The sequence below is a fragment of the Phaethon aethereus genome (assembly GCF_964289735.1).
Source record: "Phaethon aethereus genome assembly, chromosome: 15".
Lineage (NCBI taxonomy): Eukaryota > Metazoa > Chordata > Aves > Phaethontiformes > Phaethontidae > Phaethon > Phaethon aethereus.
The window spans coordinates 1,479,092-1,496,434 of record NC_138591.1 but is presented as its reverse complement, the minus strand read 5'-3'; the positions used below and the strand labels follow the sequence as shown (position 1 = coordinate 1,496,434).

The window sequence follows — 17,343 nt, the reverse complement described above, 5'->3', positions numbered from 1 at the left end:
TGCTGTCAGCTCGCCAAGATTTGTTTTTTTTAATATATGTTATCTTATTTAAATAGAAAATGGGTTTCCAGGATTTCAGCCTCCCTGGCACAGCCCAGGTGAGGGCAGGCGGGACAGGCACACGCCGGTGGTGGGGTGCAGCACCAAGGGGTGACGGGGCGCGGCCACGACTCTGTGCCCCTGTGCCGATGGGAAATCCCCTCGCAGCGAGGGCTCAGCTGATTGATGTCACCCCTCTAACCCAGCATCGCGCCACTAGCGCCTGCTATATTTATTAACGTGACACCTTCCTCTGCCAACCCTCGGGGGACGGCGCTGGCACGGTCCCCGGGGAGGCTGGGAAGAGCCCGCAGCTCCTCGCAACCGGACAGCCTGGCTCAACGCTCTCAGCAGCTGTGGGGCAACGAGGGGGCTGGACACTCGCCCCCCTCCCTGCCTCCACACAGCCCACGTGGGTTTTGCTCCCAGATCCCCAAAACCAGCCCAGCTCCCTGCTTACCTTCCCGAGCCCAGTGGAGAGGAGAATGAAAGCAAACCCAAACCTGAGCCTGGAGAGAGCGGGGCTGTGGGGAGGACACAGCCAGGTGCCCCCGGGGTGGCGGGGACCCACCGCAGCCCGCAGGCCGGCACCGAAGGCTTTGGGTGCCATCCGGTTGCCCAACGCCCCGCTCTGGCGTTCACAGCCGTTGCCATGCTAAACCCTCGCTCCCGTCGCTGCGCAGGACGACGGTGCGGCCGTGGGAGGAGTGGCGCTGCACCGTGCACACTCGTGTGCAGGCTCACACGCACGGTCACGCGCTCACACGATTCCAGACTCTTCCTCGGTCAGTCCCGCAGAGGCCGTCCCTGTCCCCCCGCCACGGGATGAGCTGCCCCTTGCCAGGGGCCACGCTGCTGCAGCCCATGGCCGGGGCTCCTGCGTGGGGAGGCTGTGGACCCCCCCGCGGGGCAACAGGAGGGGGCTGCTCCCCGGGGCAGAGACGGCCCCTGTCCCCCCTCGGGGGGCTGGGACAGCCCCTGGGCACGGGGGGGCCCTGCCGCACCCCACTGCGCTGGCGGGGCACCCCACGCCCTCCTACGCTCCCAGGTACCCCTCGGGCACCCCCGCATCCCACGGCACCCTCCGGGTCCGCTGGGCATCCCCGTGGCACCGGGCATCCCTGAATCCCCCCGGACATCCCCGCAGCACGGGGCATCCCCGCACCTCCGATCCCCGCTGCGGCCCCGAGCATCCCCGGCTCCCCCGGCCCTTACCGGCAGGTACGGGGCCGCCGCGGGCGCCGCCGGGAGCGAGCACAGGCACGGGCACGGGCCGCCGCCGCTCTTAAAGGGCCCGGGCGGTGCCGGTGCCACGGGCGCTGCGGCGGTTCGGAGCGGTGCGGGGCCGAGCTGCAAGGGAGGGGGGATGCTCTGGCTCCCGCCACCCGCCGTGCACAGCGGGGCGGCACTGGCAGGGCGGGGACCGTGCCTTACAGCTCGGTGCCACACCCGCACGGCGGGGAACACCGGCACAGCGCGGAGCTGCCGCCCGCACTGCCCCGGGGTGGCCCCGGCCCAAAAAGTGGCCCCGGCCCTGGGACCGCATCGCGGCGCCCCGGCGGGCCCGGCCGTGCCCGGTGTGTACCCGGTGTGTGCCCAGCGCTCGGCCCCCCCGCGGTGCTCGGCGCTGCACAGCCGCGCTCGGCGCTGCGCCCCCTGGCGGCTGCGCTGGGAACAGGTTCCCCCCCCGCCACGTGCCCCGTGGTCTCGCCTCAGCCCCCCCGCGCCCTGCACGTAGTATCGCCCGCCGCCGCACTCTTGCACATGCGCCCCCCGGAGAACGACGCGGCTGCGCGCTAAGGCGGGGCGCCAGGCGCATGCGCAGTTAGCAGCCCAGAGTGCCTGGCGCATGCGCAGAGCGAGCCTTGCGCCGTGCGCCGGCTGCGGCTGCCGGTACCGGGGAAGAGCGGGGCGGGGACGAGGCACGGGCTGCCCCGCGTCGCGGCGCGAGCGCACGGGGCCACAGGCGTGCGCCCACGCGTGAGCGCGGGGCCGGGCGTGGGCGGGGTGCGGCGGCGTTGCGTGGGCCGGGACCGGATCCGGGTCGCGACGGGGCCTGAGCGGGTCCCGGCGGCGGGACCATGAACGCCGCGCAGGGCACGGTGGGCAGCGACCCTGTTATCCTGGCCACGGCCGGGTACGACCACACGGTGCGGTTCTGGCAGGCGCACAGCGGCATCTGCACCCGCACCGTCCAGCACCAGGACTCCGTATCCTTCACCGCCGCCCCGGCCCCGGGGCCGCCCCCACCGGCACCGCTAGCTCGGTGTCACGCCCCACGTTTGGGAGTATCCGCTCTCACCGGTCGGGTCCCGGCTGCTGCTGTTGGCTCTTACCGACCTTAACGGGTGCCTGCAGCAGGTGAATGCCCTGGAGATCACGCCGGACCGCAGCATGATCGCTGCCGCAGGTGAGCCCGCCGGCCCCGCTGCCCCGGGCACGGGCGACGCCGGGCGTGGGGACCTTGGTCACCCCCTGCCCGGTCGTTGCTGCAGGCTACCAGCACATCCGCATGTACGACCTCAACTCCAACAACCCCAACCCCGTCATTAACTATGATGGTGTGAGCAAGAACATCACCTCCGTGGGCTTCCACGAGGACGGGCGATGGATGTACACGGGCGGGGAGGACTGCATGGCCAGGATCTGGGACCTGAGGTGGGCAGAGGCAGCGGTCCTCCCCCTCAGGCAGCACCCCAGAGGCGGTGGAGCCGACTGCACACCCTTAAATGTGCTCGTTCCTCACCGTTTTGTTGCAGGTCTCGTAACCTCCAGTGTCAGCGGATTTTCCAGGTGAACGCTCCTATTAACTGTGTCTGCCTGCATCCCAACCAGGTGAGCATTGGCTCCTCCGTGATTTCCCAGCTCATGCTTTGCCGTGGCTCCTCTGGGTGAACCTGAGGGGCTGCGGAGTTTTATACTGGCAGACACAGCAAAAGATCTGGGGGCTGGCAGGGGAGGGTGGCCTTCCTGGTGGCACAGACCCGTGAGTTCTCGGGGGCATTGCTGGACAAGCAGGATCTGGCTTCTCGCACCCAGGCCGCCCAGCTGCCCACTGCCTGGCCGAGCTGCTGCTGCCAGGAGCTTTGGGTCGGTGTGGGAACGCAGCCCACGCGGCACGGGAGCTGGCACAACAGACGCGCAGTCCTTCCATCTGCCCCGGGAAAGGCAGTGCCGCTTTGTGCGGTGGAGCCAACCTCCCCGAGCAGCGGCACTGGGAGCAAGCGCGTACTGCAGGCTCACGTTGTGCCTGTGGCAGGCATCCATGCCACAGTCCAGGGGCTTTGTCCGCTGAGCTCATTTGCCAGCCAGTCCATTTGTGCTAATCACCTGCTGGCTGTTGCAGAGGCAGCACGGCAGCTGCGCTGAGCCCCTCGTAGGAGGGGACACTCCTTTAGGGCCTTCTCTGCTAACTAAGGGGATGTGATGGGAGCGGAACTGGCAGTGTGGGGTGGCCTGGGAAGCTTGAGGGTGGCACCACTGCCAAGAAAAAGCATCTTGGGGCCCATGGCCCCTGTTACTTTCAGGGCTCAAGATTCACCAATCGGTTCAGAAGCTGTGGAGAAATAGAGGGATGGTGGGGGCTCAGGAAATGGGGCTAGAAGGGAGCGTGGTGCATTAGAGGGGACGGCAGTGAAGATCAATACCTATCATTGCAGTGTTAATAACCCGTCTGGCCCATTTTGTATTCACAGTGCTGCAGGGTTTGATTGCAGACATGGCAGTACAAACCCGTTTAAAATGCTGAGTAACAGAAATGTTCCTTTGCATTTCATTTTGCAAAGGTTTAATTTTATAAGTCCCAAATTTTAGACCAGTTTTGAGATCAGTTATTTGGACCAGACTTTACCCAAATGCTGCCGGTACTGTGAGAATGTATTACGTTAAAACAAGTATTATTGTTGTACATACATCTTACACATGAAATAATCACTAACCAAGATGCTGCTGAGTTGCAGGAGAAGTGTTGGGGGTTTTTTGTGAGCAGAAAGTAGTTAATTAGTCCAAAGGTGGCAGTATTTACTCCGATAGCTTCATCACTCTGCAATTCCCTGCTGCAGTGATGCTGATCCAGTTATCCAAGGGAGATTTCTCACACCTGATGGCTTTAGCAGTTGCACTTACAGCTGCTAAGAGGGGGCTAAGCATTGAGGCATCCAGAAGATGCTTCTGCACTCTGCAGTCAGCTAAATACATCAAGCGATGATTGTCTTCCTCAGAGACAAGCCGTTGTTCACAGGTACAGGATTAGCTGCGCCTGATGACCTGATCTCCTCTAGGGATTCTGCTAAAATTATGGACAGTGCAAGACTGTCGATAAAAGCCCTGGTTTTAGTGGAGAGCCGCCAGCATTGTCTTCTAGTCTGCGCATGGGATCGGAGCCAGAGCTCCTGCCCTTCAGCTGGCTCTCATCCTTCCCCTGAGAAGGGGAGAGAGAGAAAAACCCATTTAGGCGTGTGGTTTTCAGGTATCTGTACACTCTTGAGTGCTTTAGTTGTTCACTGGCCAGCTTGCATCTTTATGCCCTCTTCTCAGATGCGCTGAAAATCATTTGGCTTCTGTGGACGTTGTTTGGAGCTGTAGCTGTGCAACGGCTCTGGCAATCGGGCAGCTGCTCTCTGCTCTGGGGTTTATAAAATTAGCAAACACTTCCGTAAAGGTAAACAGCCTTTTTGCAGAGTGTAACGTGAGATTAGTACTCTGCTTGCTCTCAGCACACCGGGGCGGTCAGCAGGCTGCTGGAGCTCTGAAACAGCCCCGTGCTGGGAATAATTAGGCAGAACAGGACTCTGATGCTTAAAACCAGAGCAAGGCTCCATGTGGTGCTACACGGGCATGCTCTGGGCATTGGCTTGCGGGGTTCTCCTCAGAGGGACGAGGCTGCTGTTTTCTTGCAGGCAGAGCTAATTGTGGGTGACCAGAGCGGTGCCATTCACATCTGGGACTTGAAGACAGACCACAACGAGCAGCTGATTCCAGAGCCGGAAGTTTCTGTGAATTCAGTTCACATTGACCCCGATGCCAGTTATATGGCAGCTGTCAACAGCTCGGTGAGCTCCAACGGCCTTGAACGTGGGATGGGATTTATGGTGCTCCAGCAGCTGCTGGGCTGTGCCTCCCGTGGGCAGAGGCAGACGGGTTGCATGGACCATGCCTGCAGCTTTGCCATGCTGTGGTCCGATGTGCAACGTCTGGGCTGCTTTTGGGTGGGTGACCACCAGCCTGGCCACAGATCCCCCCATCTCGCTGCAGGGAAATTGCTACGTATGGAACCTGACGGGCGGCATCGGAGAGGAGGTGACCCAGCTGATCCCCAAGACCAAGATCCCAGCGCACAACCGCTACGCTCTTCAGTGCAAGTTCAGCCCCGACTCCACGTGAGTGCATGCCAGCCCCTCGCCTACCTGTGACAGGAACAGACAGTCCTTTCTGGGCAGGCAGAGGCCAGCTGTGCCTCCAGCTGTTGGCTGAGGCTGGCTCCACATTGCCTTGCAAGTCCCCTTCAGGGAGGAGCAGGACAGGAGGTACAGGACATGTTGGCACTGGGTTGCTGGCAGTGGTTTCCCAGCCTCATGCTCCCTGATCTCAGCAAGCTTTGCAGCCATGAGTGGGTCTTACAGCTGGGATCGAATTGCTGATCTCTAGGAGCAAAGCAGTGTGCTTGCTGTGCTCCTTCGCTGAGTCTTCAGCTTGAATTTCATAAAGCAGATGATAGAGGCGTAAAGAAATCTAATTACAATGAATGCAGGTCTCCAGTTCATTACTGTTCCGGGCCCACGAGAGGCCCCCCTAACCTAATAAGGTTGCCCTCACATGTCTCTTCCTTGCAGGCTGTTGGCTACATGTTCTGCAGATCAGACGTGTAAGATCTGGAGGACTTCAAACTTCTCTCTGATGACAGAGCTGAGCATTAAGAGCAATAACCCAGGGGAGACATCTCGGGGCTGGATGTGGGACTGTGCGTTCTCTGGGGACTCCCAGTACATCGTCACAGGTGAGGCACTGCTGCGCTCTGCCCTTGGCCCCCAGCAGCAGGGCCCTGCACTAGCACAGGACTTGGCAGCTTCTCTAGCTGGGACATTGCCAAACCCTGGGGTGCCAGTATGCGAGGGGAGAGCGCCCAGCCTCACACTCACAATGCGGTCTACTAACTCCCATAAGCATTTTGCCTGCGCTGCAGTAGGGCATCTGTTTGAACTGGAGAGATGATCTCCATGTGTGCAGTTTGTTTCACCTGGGAGCAATGCTGCTTGCAGTACTTGCAGCATGATAGTCCCTTCAAAACATACATGATGTAATTTCCACAGTAACTTTGCTCCAAAATAATTAAAACCTCATGTAATACAGAAATGCACTAAGCTGCTTGCTCTGCATAGCTCTCTTGCCTGTCATCCAAAGCCCTAATAATGGCATTGAGCAAAGAAAGAGGAAAGTCTTTCCTATAATAAAAATAGTTTAAAGGGTAATGCAATATAGCCCACTCCTCTCTTCACTTTCTGTTCCAGCTTCATCTGATAACTTGGCCAGACTCTGGTGTGTGGAGACAGGAGAAATCAAGAGGGAATACAGCGGCCACCAGAAAGCAGTTGTCTGCCTCGCTTTCAACGACAGCGTGTTGGGATAATGGTCACATGTAGGAAGGAAGAGACCTCTGCTTCTTCTCCCTTGTCTTACAGCAGCAAGCACCCTCTCTGGAGCCCAAGACACGCACCTGTAATGATCCCCTCCGCTGATGGAGCAGGCTCGGTCTCTGGGAGAAGCAGCTGCATCTGCCTGGGGTGAAACCAGGTTTCAGCTCTGAGCAGATCATTACCGAAACGTGTGTGGCCTCTAAGGGAGGCCGCTTGGACAAAAGGGAATGGGAGAGGGAGGCACGATCCCACTGAGGGGAGCTGGGTACAGTTCAGCTGGAGGAATCCCTGTGACATCGGCTGCTGACAGCTTTGTGAATGTTCTTGTACTCCAAAGTGGAAAAAAAAAATAATTTGCCTTCCTAAATGATGGCATAGGTTGAGCAAAGAGAGGAAAGGCAGCTGTTGTCTTGTTTTGCAATCCCTTTATTCGAAGTGTCTTTCACAGACTGACTTGGAGAGCTGCACTCCTATAAAGCCAACCACCCCCACCAAATTTAATAACCTTGTGTTGAACAGGGCAGGTAGCCATAAAACACTAGCTACTCCACATGATTCCTCTAGGCCTGGATCTCCTAATACCTATGGAAAAGATACAGCCCTGGAGCACAGCTGCAAATAAAGTGTCTGTACCGACAGTGCTGAGCAGAGTCCTGTTATTTTTCTAAGCTCTCCTGATCTGCAGCATGAAATCAGCAGGAAACTTTTGGGGGATATTGTAGATGTTACCTTCCTTGTTGAAATCAGAGGCTTTTCAGGAATCCGGTTCAAGTATGTAGAGCAGTGAGAGGGTGTCCGCAGCTGCAGGACTTACTCGGGGAGGTAGTAGAAGCAGATAGACACACAAATGTTGCTTGGAAAACAGATGTCAATGCAAAGGTAGATCAGCCGCTGCTTCCCTGGACCTGCCAAATGAGCGAGGACAGAAGCAGGGTGAGAGGAATGCTTTTGCAGTCCTGCAGATACGAGTCACTGGGGAGCCAAACAGGTGGAAAGCTTCAGGGAATGACCTTTCTCATTAAAGCTGGAGTAAGAGCAGAATGAGAGCTCGGCAGGCTGCTTTTGGTGAAGATGAAGGTGACCAGCGTAAGCCAACAGCATCGCAGGCGACTGCTCTGTGTTGTGGTTGTGCTGTGCAAGCAGGCTGCCCCGTGCGGGGAAGGGGGCTCGGAGCCCTTCCCAGCCAGCGCCGCGGTTCACTGCAGGTTGTGGGCACGAGCCAGCGCTTGGTGATTGCTGAACAATGGTTTGATTTTGAACTAGAGGTCACCTGTCCCTGTCCTGGGCCTTGGCAGCCCATCCTGGGACGTGCATCAGCTTTTGCGCAGCAGAGCCTGCTCCTCTTGGATGTGCTAGAAACAATCGTGCTTCGCCCTTCTGCAAAGGGACATGTACAACTTACCCTCCCCTCTCCTGACCCAGAAGGTGGATGTCTGCTCACACAGGGTCTGGACAGCCTCCCCCAGGCTTTTGGGGTCCACCTGTTCCCCTGACAGAATTCCCAGGAACTCCCTGTAGTACTTGGTCTGGTTATTCTGATGTAGCAGCTGATCAGCCTGAAAGAAACGTCCCTGTTAATTCCTCCCAAGGCACTTTGCTCCTCCCGGCACTGCCCTCCAGCCCCGCAGACCTGCTCTCGCTCTCGGGGCGCCCAAGGAGCCGTCTCTACCCCGGCAGTAAGGGCAGGTTTCTCCCAACAGCTGCCCTGTCCCACCAGGCTGCCGGGGTGCCCCCTCTGGCTGGAGCAGCCGGGCTGCCAGGGGCGAGGCTGGAGCGTGGACAGTGCTAGCCCTGCAGCCTGGGAAGCCGGGGATGCCGTTCCTCCTGGGCCCCTGGCTGGGCTGCTTCGTGCCCAGACCTGGAGCTGAAACACCCTGTTGTGCCCGCAGCCCGTCGGCAGAGGAGCGTCAGTCTGACCCACGCCTGCCTCCCCCGCGCTACCGGCACCCCCAGGCTTCGGCTGCACGGCAGCCGCGGTGACCCACAGCAGCCTTGTCCCCTCCCCACGCTCAGCGGCAGAGCCCCCAGCACCGGCCGTGACACAAATCGGCGTCTTTCAGCCCCGTGGTGGCCGGGACAGGACAAGGCCTGGCTGAGGCTCCTCTAGGCCGGGTCCCATTCAACAGCCGACTGGGCTGCTGGCAGCTCTGGCACCACCAACTCTTTTACTTCCCTGAAGGAGCCCGGGGGCAGGAAGGATGCTTTCTTCTCCTTGTGTCCCGTTTGGTAGCCTGCTCTCCTGGGTGCTGCATGCCTACACTCCTCTGGGTTAAACGCTGCCCGTTCCCTTCTCGGTGGGGTGGGAGCGGCAGGCAAGGGACAAGGAGCCTCCAGGAGCCCCCAAGGAAATGGAGAGCAGATGGCAGGGGCACAAAAAAAAGGGGCCTTCTGTCTTCTTGAAACAGAATCTGCCCCCACCCATGCATGCATTAACATTCTGTTCAGAGGGTCTGTATACATGATTTACTCCAACTTTCTGCCCTGCGAATTGATAACAAACCCCCTTTGTTTTTTGTTACCCAGATTTTTGAGCAGGTAACAGAATCCAGTGGGAGCGGGTCCTGCGAGAGCCCTGCTATTCACCTCGGTGGGACACATCCCCCTTCCCTGGCCTGCAACGCTGCGGTTTCTCACAAGATAGGGTATCGGTAAAACTGAGATTGGTAAAACTGAGATCGGTAAAACTGAGCGCGCAGCGAGCTCTGAGCTCGCACGCTGAGCCCAGCACTGCAAAGCAGAGCTCTGCTCCTACACAAGGCACCAACCCCGCCCTTCCCAAACAGGATCACACAGAACGGGGGCTGCCACTGCCACCCCCGGCTGGGAGAGCCCCTGCCCTCATTCAGCCACACTTGGGATGCTGGTGTGCAGGAGTCACCGTTGTGAACCCAAATCCAAAGAGCTTTCAGCGAGCCAGGACTCCGTGCAAAGCCCAAATTCATCACCCCCATCCGCTCAGCCACCGCGGAACGGCCGCAGCAGCTGCTCACTCTCTGCTCAGACATGTTGAGAGTCGTCTGTAGGGTCTGGCGGTCCCAGGCCTCCATCCTCCTCAGGTAGCACGCACGCTGCTCCACCGGCTTGTAGCACACGTAGCCCTGCAAGACAGATCGTGCCTCGTTACAGCAGGCAGCGGCACACACCCGCAGCGGTCTCAAGAGCCCAAAAAATGGACATCCCTCCATTTGCCCTGCGTTATGCAGTGCAGAGAAAGGCACCAAACAGTAGCTGGTTGATATTTTTCCTGGTGTACACCTCCTGCTCCCACCCCAGCAGCTCTTCTCTCAGCAGCTTGGGCTCCTCTGCTCACTTCTGCGCTAACGAGGCGGGTAATTATCCCAACGCGCTTACGTTCCTGCCGTCATACAGCACCACGGCGCTGTGGTTACTCTGCGAGGTTACGTAGTAGGTCACGGTGCTCCTGGACTTGTCGACCAAGGCTGTCTGATTCCTCAGCGGGTCTTGCTGGCCCTGAAGCGTTAGCGGGACGAACTGCGAGCCAGCCTGGGCACAAAGAGAGGGGAGGCCAGTGCCCCTCACGCCGAAGGCACCCACCCTGCCTGGCAGCAGGGTGCCAGAGGAAAGGGCCGGGGGTCTCGCCAGCCGCAGCCAGGCACGGGGGCGGCGGGCCTCCCCGGCCAGCACAGCTCGCTGGCAGCAGACATGCTCCCCCCTCGCCTCGGAGGCCACAGCCACACCTTGGAACACGCCTGCTTAGCAAAACGCCGGCTGGCGTTACAAACGAGGCACTGGAGGTCCCCCGATTGAAGCAAGGGCTTCTGGCAGGCGCGCTGCAGGGTGACGGCGCTGCTCGGCGCGCTGCGGGCAGCGCTGCCGGCACCTTCCCGCCCTTCTGCCCACAGGCTGCCTGCGACGGGGCGCCCGGCCAAACCCAGGCCTCATCTCAGCCCGTTCCCCCCTGCCAGCCAGTGCTTCCGACACAGCTCAGGGCTGCGGGCAGGAGGAGGTTTCCTGCCTGGATTGGGCTCCCTTACCTGGGCAGAGCCGGGGGAGAAGCTGAGAACCCCCACGATGCTGATGCCAACAACTGCAAAAAACAAGGCAACGGACAAGATGATCCAGAACGTCCTGGATGGAGCTGCGAAGTGCGCTGCGGCCCTCCCGTCCTGCCAGCCGAGGCAAAGGGAAGAAAGGACGGGAGTTAAAGTTAACCCTTCTGCTGGTTAATGTTCACCATAAAACGCACTTCCCGCTCGCGACACAAATCACTGTGCAAACTGCTGGGGTTCGAATGCAGAACTGCCCGAACGTCACAGCAGCCCTGGAATAATGTCACGTTTATCCCCCGGTGATGGAGTTTCAGATCCGACATCCCGGTAGCCAGCACTCCCCCAGCCGAGCACTTCCCTCCTGCGGCCGGGGAAGCCCGCAAAGGGGAAGGGCTGGAGCAGGAAGCTTTCCGCAAACAGGGGCTGCTGCGCTTTAGCAGCAAATTAAATTATTTTGGTTTATAGCAGAAATCCCCAGGACAACCTTCAGCACTTGAAGCAGGCACTGTGTGGAGTGATCCTGCTTCCTCGCCCCTCCGTATATTTGGTTGTATTTTATTTTCTTGGTAAGTTGTTCTTCATGCAGACCAAGCTGTTCCTTGAAGTGAAAGAGCTTGGCAGTCATGTGACGTTTCTAGTGGCTCGATTAAAATTCACTTTAATTCTTAAACCAAAACAATTAAATTTAACTTAATGGCACATAAAATCATTTTTACAAAGCAGAAAGAATGTGCTTTCAATAATAGAGTTTCAACCACACTTAAAAAAATAATCTGTTTCTCAATCTTGTGAGGCACATAGAGAAATTCAATAAATGCCCGTGGTTAGATTTGCTACAGCAGCACAAGGAACAGGCTCTTCAAGCCCCGGGGTGAGTTACTGATCATTTTTGGTAATACCCAACCTCCAGATGTATTCCGCTGGAAAGCAGCGAGTCTTAACAAAGTTAAAACTGCACAAAGCTGAAAGCTCCTCAATTCAAACGCAATAGAGCCCGAGCCCTGCAGTTAACAGGCAGGTTTTCAATAGCTAACAGAATTCCCTCGGGTAGGAAAGGTGCAAATAAAGAAATCCAGCAACTCCTGTCCCTCGCAGGCTGCAGTTCACATGTGCACACGCACCCCGAGCGGCTCTGCAGCATGCAAGCCAGGCTGCTTTGGCACCTCTAACCTGACCGTCCTGCCTTGTGGCACAATTGGTTTATGCCGTGTGAGCCCGGGCACCTGCCAGAGAATCCGGCTGATAGAGTCAGCTGCCTTGCAAGGAGCTGAACCGTGGGGTGCTGAGGTTGGGGATGAACAAAATCGTACCGGGATCCATGGGAACGGCAGGAGTTCAGCCCCTTCAAGAGAGGCATCAAGCAAGCACAGAGCAGGGACTCTGCAACAGCTGGGGGACTGGGGATACTCACTGCAGAAGCAGCGTGGCCGGTGCCGTTCCTACCCTCCATCCTCCTCTTCAGATGAGGACCTCGCTCCTGCTGCTCTGCCGCCTGACAACACACGGACTGTGCATGATCCCTGGCTCCCGGCGCGCCTGGGAAACCTACGCGTGCGCCCGCAGAACGTAAATACGTGTCCCTTGCGCCCAAAGGGCTTCCCAGCCAGGAGCTCCTTGCCTCAGGCCTACGGGGAGGGTGAAACCTTAGAGCTGCCACCTGGGGAAAGGAGAAGGGAAGGGGGAACCCAGGGCTGCGGAGCGGGGCTGTCAGCGCCTGGAACCGCTCTTCCTGCTCACCTTGCGAGCTGGCTGGAGGGGGACAGGTGGGCGACAATCGAGGGCTTTGTGTTGGCCCTCCCTGCTGGCAGGCCCTCAGAGCAGGACTGGGGAAGGCTCATTAAGGGACACAATGAACAGAGAAAAGTGGCAGCCTGCCCTTGTCATCAGTTATTTCTACATTTCAGCGTGAACTTTGTGCTGCCGGAGCTCCGTGGGCTGAAGCCAACTGTTTATCCTGCAGCCTGCTGCCCTGCAAGCTTTGGCTGTGTTCCACCTACAGACCTCGCTTCATTCAGACCCCGGGGAAAAGGATCTCTGCTACAAAGGCATGGCCACAACCTGAGCTGCACTCGCGCTAACAGCCACGTCCTGTGATGAGAAACACCCCACGGGCAACAGCGTTCCCAGGTCGCCAGGCCATGGTTTTCCTGAGCCGTCCAGGAGCCCCCCCCAAGAACGCTTTGTGTTTTTGAGACCTGCCAGCCAGACGTAACCGACTGAACAGACGCAAGGAAAAGTGCAACAGAGTTCCTTCATGTGGTATCTATTAAGGGAAAATACAGCTTTTAGACATTTTCCTATCAAACACGGCCCTGGGACCGATCAAACGCAGCTAAGACGGCAGCTCACCTTGGAGTTTCTCATCATCGAGGCACTAGCAGTCCCTCTCCCCACTCACCCTCTTCCCTTCTGTAAGTCAAAAAAGAGCTGTTTCAGTAGATCACCATCTCATTCTAGCACGCTGCTTCTGTGGGACACGAACTCAAACTCTGGACAAACACACACCTGAATGCTGCAGCCAGCGAGAGTGAACCAACCATCACAGGCACTCTTTTAAAACAGCAAAACTGAGAATGCACAGCTGAAGTGTCCCATGCTGCGCCTCTGATGAGAGCAGGAACGGTGTTGGAACACTCAAACCACCAGTTCTGCTTCCGTGAATGGACGTTAGAGAGAACAGGCTGCGTTCCCCACAGCGCGGCCTGCTAACTGGCTTCTGGTGCAGCGGGGCTTAGCACAAGAAATTTGAAAAACAAGCTGCAACACACAGACAGTGTATTCCCCATAAAAGTTTTAATGGCCACACAGCAGACACTTTCTTACTTTAAGAAATTTAAACCCTGCCTAATCCAAGACACAGGAATGAAGCAGAACCCTCTATAAATTTGTTTGTGAAAGGATTATTGCATTCTGCTTACTCAAACTGTTACCCAAAGAAGCAAATCCCAGCCCATGCTAAGAGTCCTGCACAGCTCTGGGCAACTGAACTGAAAAAATATACTCCAGGGTCTGGATTTCTTTCCCCTAACACTACATGTAAGGAGTAAAGATGATAACACACAAACCACATCCCTAACTCCCAGAATTTCCACACAGTACAGCTGCACCAAAGCTCACCGAGGAGAGACTACAAAATAAGACAAGGCCAGGGGAAAGCAGGTTTGTAAGTTTAATGTGAATTCAAGTAGAGGCTTAAAAACCATTTGGAAGTCGATACAGAGTTTTGAAGCATGATTGACACCTTCACCAGTACATTTCAGCATACGTGAATCGAGGTAACGGTTCCCTTGTACAACAGTACTCAGCAGGGACAGTGCGCTGCTTGGGCGAGGCTGAACACCTCTCCTAGCATTTACTACTGCACTTGACATATTCTGAAATTGTAAGCACCAGATACAGGAACTGGATCAAAGAACACACCGTGAAGTTGGACCCTACCTGCAGTAAACCCATAACGACCATTTCCATATTACCCGGATAACGTGAAAGCTCTACCTGTATATTTCTCCGAGGCTTTGTAAGCCTTCTGGCTGCAGACAGGAAGAGGGAAGAGATTATCCGTGCGTCCTTGTACAGCTCCCAGTTACAAATGAACACCCTTTTACAAGATCCAGCTAATATTCTGGTAACACCGAAAGACAACGCAAACCGCATGGTTATTGCTGTACAAACAAGGTGGCAAGTCTACTCCTTTCGAATGTCCAAGTGGAAGAAAATGGCATTGACGCACTACTAGAGCTATTCAGCTGAACAGTGGGAGATGAAGGAAGGCCAGTGTTTAAATTGAACTGCCGATAGTGGAATCTATGGAATAAAAGCATATTATTTGCATATATAATATTTCACTTAATTCTGTGATGCAAAAGCTTTCAACTGTGGCCTTCAATTCAGCCAGCATAAGAATCTACCGTGCAGCCTGAGCCGTGCGTCACCCAAACCCACCTAAAGATCAAAATGAAATCATCACCTGAGCAAGCAAGCACTCCTCTTCAGACAAGCAACTGGTGCCAGGCCCCCATGCCAGGCACACACGGAAGATATTAACCTCAGATATTTAAAGGAAGCACGTGCTGTCATCACACACAGCCAGCACTCTCACAGGATTATTTCGGTGGAAAGCTCTACTGCGCACTACATCCATCCCCTGTGGACTGAGCGTTAGTTCAGATTCTGCAGCTAAAGCCAAGGCAAGCGGCTACTTTGATGCTGAGGGAAGTACAAGAACTAACTCGGTGCTAACCGATCCAGTTATTTCTGGGAAGCAGCAGTAGTGAAGGACAGTCCTATGTGGTTACAGACTTTCTGCATTACTGAATGCAAAACCTTAGGAGAATTAAACCTACTGTGATCAGTGAAGTACATTCCTCTTCTTCTCCCTTCTGGGAAACAAGATATATTATCATATACTATACTTAAATTTATAATTTAAATATATTCTGATATATATTTAGGATCAGGGCAGTTCTTGTATGTACATGTACTTTACACATACATCCAACGCTTGGACAAACACAGTATACAGAAGACACTGCTTGTGTTCTGCGAGTGAAATCATCCTAATCTGCATCGCAAGTGCAATTTGCAATAGTCAAATAAAGGAGACGGATTTCAGTTTCTGTGACCTGACATCACGCTCGCAGCGGGCTGCACTGCTAAACAGGATCCCATCTGGAAAAAAAAATAAAATCAATCTAAGGCCAAATGCTAATCCTGCCAGCCACCGCAAGCGCTTCCAAACACAGCTGCTACATTACTACACAGTCCAAGAGTCATTTCCCTGAATAAACCAGACTGAGCCACGGCCTGTCCAGGCAAGGACACACCACAAGATGTTGGGTTCTCTTCCTCAGATCAACCAGCCCTACTTCCCTCAGCTCAGTCTAGAGGACAACGTGACATCGAGTATCACAAATATTTGGATAATGTGTTGCTTATAATTGGAAAAGAAAAAAAAAAAAAAAGCCCAAGCCCACAAGACATGGGTGACACTGTAATGCCCTCTTCGTTTCAAAGTGCATATAAAGACCAAGATGTAAACAACATCATACAGAGAGGACAGAAAGGTTAAAAAGCTAAGGGTTGCTAACTCCAGGGGTATCCTAATGAGTACATTACTGTCACGAGGTGATTAACAGGGGCCCTCCTCAGGGTACTACTGTAGAGGCTGCAAGCACGTTGCTGTATTAATCCCCCAGAGCTGGGAGAAGGTCGGCTATGCTATCAACATAGTAATCGGGAACCAGGCTCTGCCGGGCAGGATAGTCGCTCTCCTGGTGGCCCTTCACTTCGTCCAGCGTGGTGACCCCAGTAAGTGTCAGCAGGGTGGTGAGGCCGCAGCTGTTGCCCATGAGGATGTCTGTGTCCAGCCGATCTCCCACCATGATGGTACGAGCAGGATTGATATTGAACTCGCTCACCACGCAATCAAACATGTACCGGTTGGGCTTGCCTACGATGAATGCCTCGCGTTGGGCTGCCGTTTCCACTGCTTTTACCAGGCAGCCGGTCCCTAGGAATAGAACAGAAAACATTGATCAGAGATTTGCAGAAGACTCTCGGCATCCACACAAGCCAGTACAATACCGCACAGTGCTTTGGAAACACAATGCCTCAGCTTTACAGAGAGGACAGGCAGAGGAACAGGTTAGTCCCAAGAGAGGTGGTGTGTAAAACCTGCCAGGAGGCTGGAATACCGTCACACACCAGGATCAGAAAGGAACCGCTCTTCCCTGAGAGAAGCATCACCAAGAATTCTCTCTCTTTCAGGGGTGTGCAGCGAGGGGAAGCCCAGGCTGCCACACCGAGGTGCAATGAGATGCCAGGCACTCGCCACGGGCAGCTCTGAATGGGCCGGGGCCACCTTCCCGCACCCGCCGGGCAGCAGGCCAGGTGCCCGGACGCCCCCCGGGTCCCTCTCAACCCCGCGCACCGGGGATGGCGGTGCCGCCCTCGAGCGGGAGGCGGTGGTCCCGGTTGGTGCCGACGAGGAGGCAGTCGGGGCCGCCGCGCAGGAGGTAGCGCAGCGCCTGGCACAGCTTGGCGTAGCTGAAGTGCTCGTCGAAACCGACAAGGACGGCGCGCACGGCGGGGTCGAGCGGCGCCTGGGCCCAGTCGGCGGGCGCGGGGCCGGGCAGGGCGGCGGGGCCGGGCCCCAGGTGCGGGACACCGACGGCCTCCAGTTCGGCGGCGAGCGCGGGGCTGCCCAGCACGTAGGCGGCGGCGCCGGACGGCAGGGCCTGGCGGAGGTAGCGGGCGGCGCAGTAGGCCGAGCCGAAGACGTGGCGGGGCTCGGCGGGCGGGAAGCCCAGCCGCCGAAGTTTCTCGGTGTAGGCCACGCGCGTCCGGCTGCTGTTGTTGGTCACGTAGCAGAGGCGCTTGCCAGCCGCCGCCAGCCGGTCCAGCGCCGCCGCCGCGCCACCCACCGCCGCCTCGCCCCGCCACAGCACGCCGTCGCAGTCGAAGAGCAGCGTGTCGGCAGTGCCCAGCACGGCACGGGCCGCCTCGGCCTCCAGCCGCCGGCACCACCGCTGTCCACCACCCGCCATGGCCGCCATCGCCGCGCCTCAGCTGCGTGCCCGCCCCCCAGCCGTCCCCATTGGCCGCGCCGCGCTCAGTCCGTGCCCCCATTGGGCGGTGCTGGCCCCGCCCACCTCGCCCGGAGG

The 17,343-nt window shown here is 57.0% G+C and overlaps 3 protein-coding genes across 4 annotated transcripts; 1 reads left to right on the top strand and 2 right to left on the bottom strand.

Annotated features, from left to right (window-relative positions):
• Positions 1-2,120: 2,120 nt before the first annotated feature.
• On the top strand, positions 2,121-6,664 carry MLST8 (MTOR associated protein, LST8 homolog; the record flags this gene model as incomplete). Of its 2 annotated transcripts, none has more annotated exons than XM_082006888.1 (8): positions 2,121-2,249; positions 2,401-2,449; positions 2,535-2,697; positions 2,799-2,874; positions 4,938-5,090; positions 5,293-5,417; positions 5,871-6,034; positions 6,546-6,664. In XM_082006888.1, the coding sequence occupies 8 exons, from the start codon at positions 2,121-2,123 to the stop codon at positions 6,662-6,664; spliced, it is 978 nt and encodes a 325-aa protein (XP_081863014.1). The 2 variants fall into 2 exon arrangements, with proteins under 2 accessions (XP_081863014.1, XP_081863013.1); XM_082006887.1 differs by having other exon boundaries at positions 2,398-2,449.
• An 817-nt stretch (positions 6,665-7,481) lies between these two features.
• On the bottom strand, positions 7,482-11,004 carry BRICD5 (BRICHOS domain containing 5; the record flags this gene model as incomplete). Its single annotated transcript, XM_082006735.1, has 6 exons — positions 7,482-7,576; positions 8,074-8,227; positions 9,662-9,769; positions 10,023-10,175; positions 10,667-10,798; positions 10,969-11,004. The coding sequence occupies 6 exons, from the start codon at positions 11,002-11,004 to the stop codon at positions 7,482-7,484; spliced, it is 678 nt and encodes a 225-aa protein (XP_081862861.1).
• A 4,052-nt stretch (positions 11,005-15,056) lies between these two features.
• On the bottom strand, positions 15,057-17,235 carry PGP (phosphoglycolate phosphatase; the record flags this gene model as incomplete). The annotated part of the gene is made up of 2 exons (XM_082006886.1): positions 15,057-16,190; positions 16,611-17,235. 2 exons carry the CDS (start codon positions 17,233-17,235, stop codon positions 15,865-15,867), a joined length of 951 nt encoding a protein of 316 aa, XP_081863012.1. The 3' UTR covers positions 15,057-15,864.
• Between the last annotated feature and the right edge of the window lie 108 nt (positions 17,236-17,343).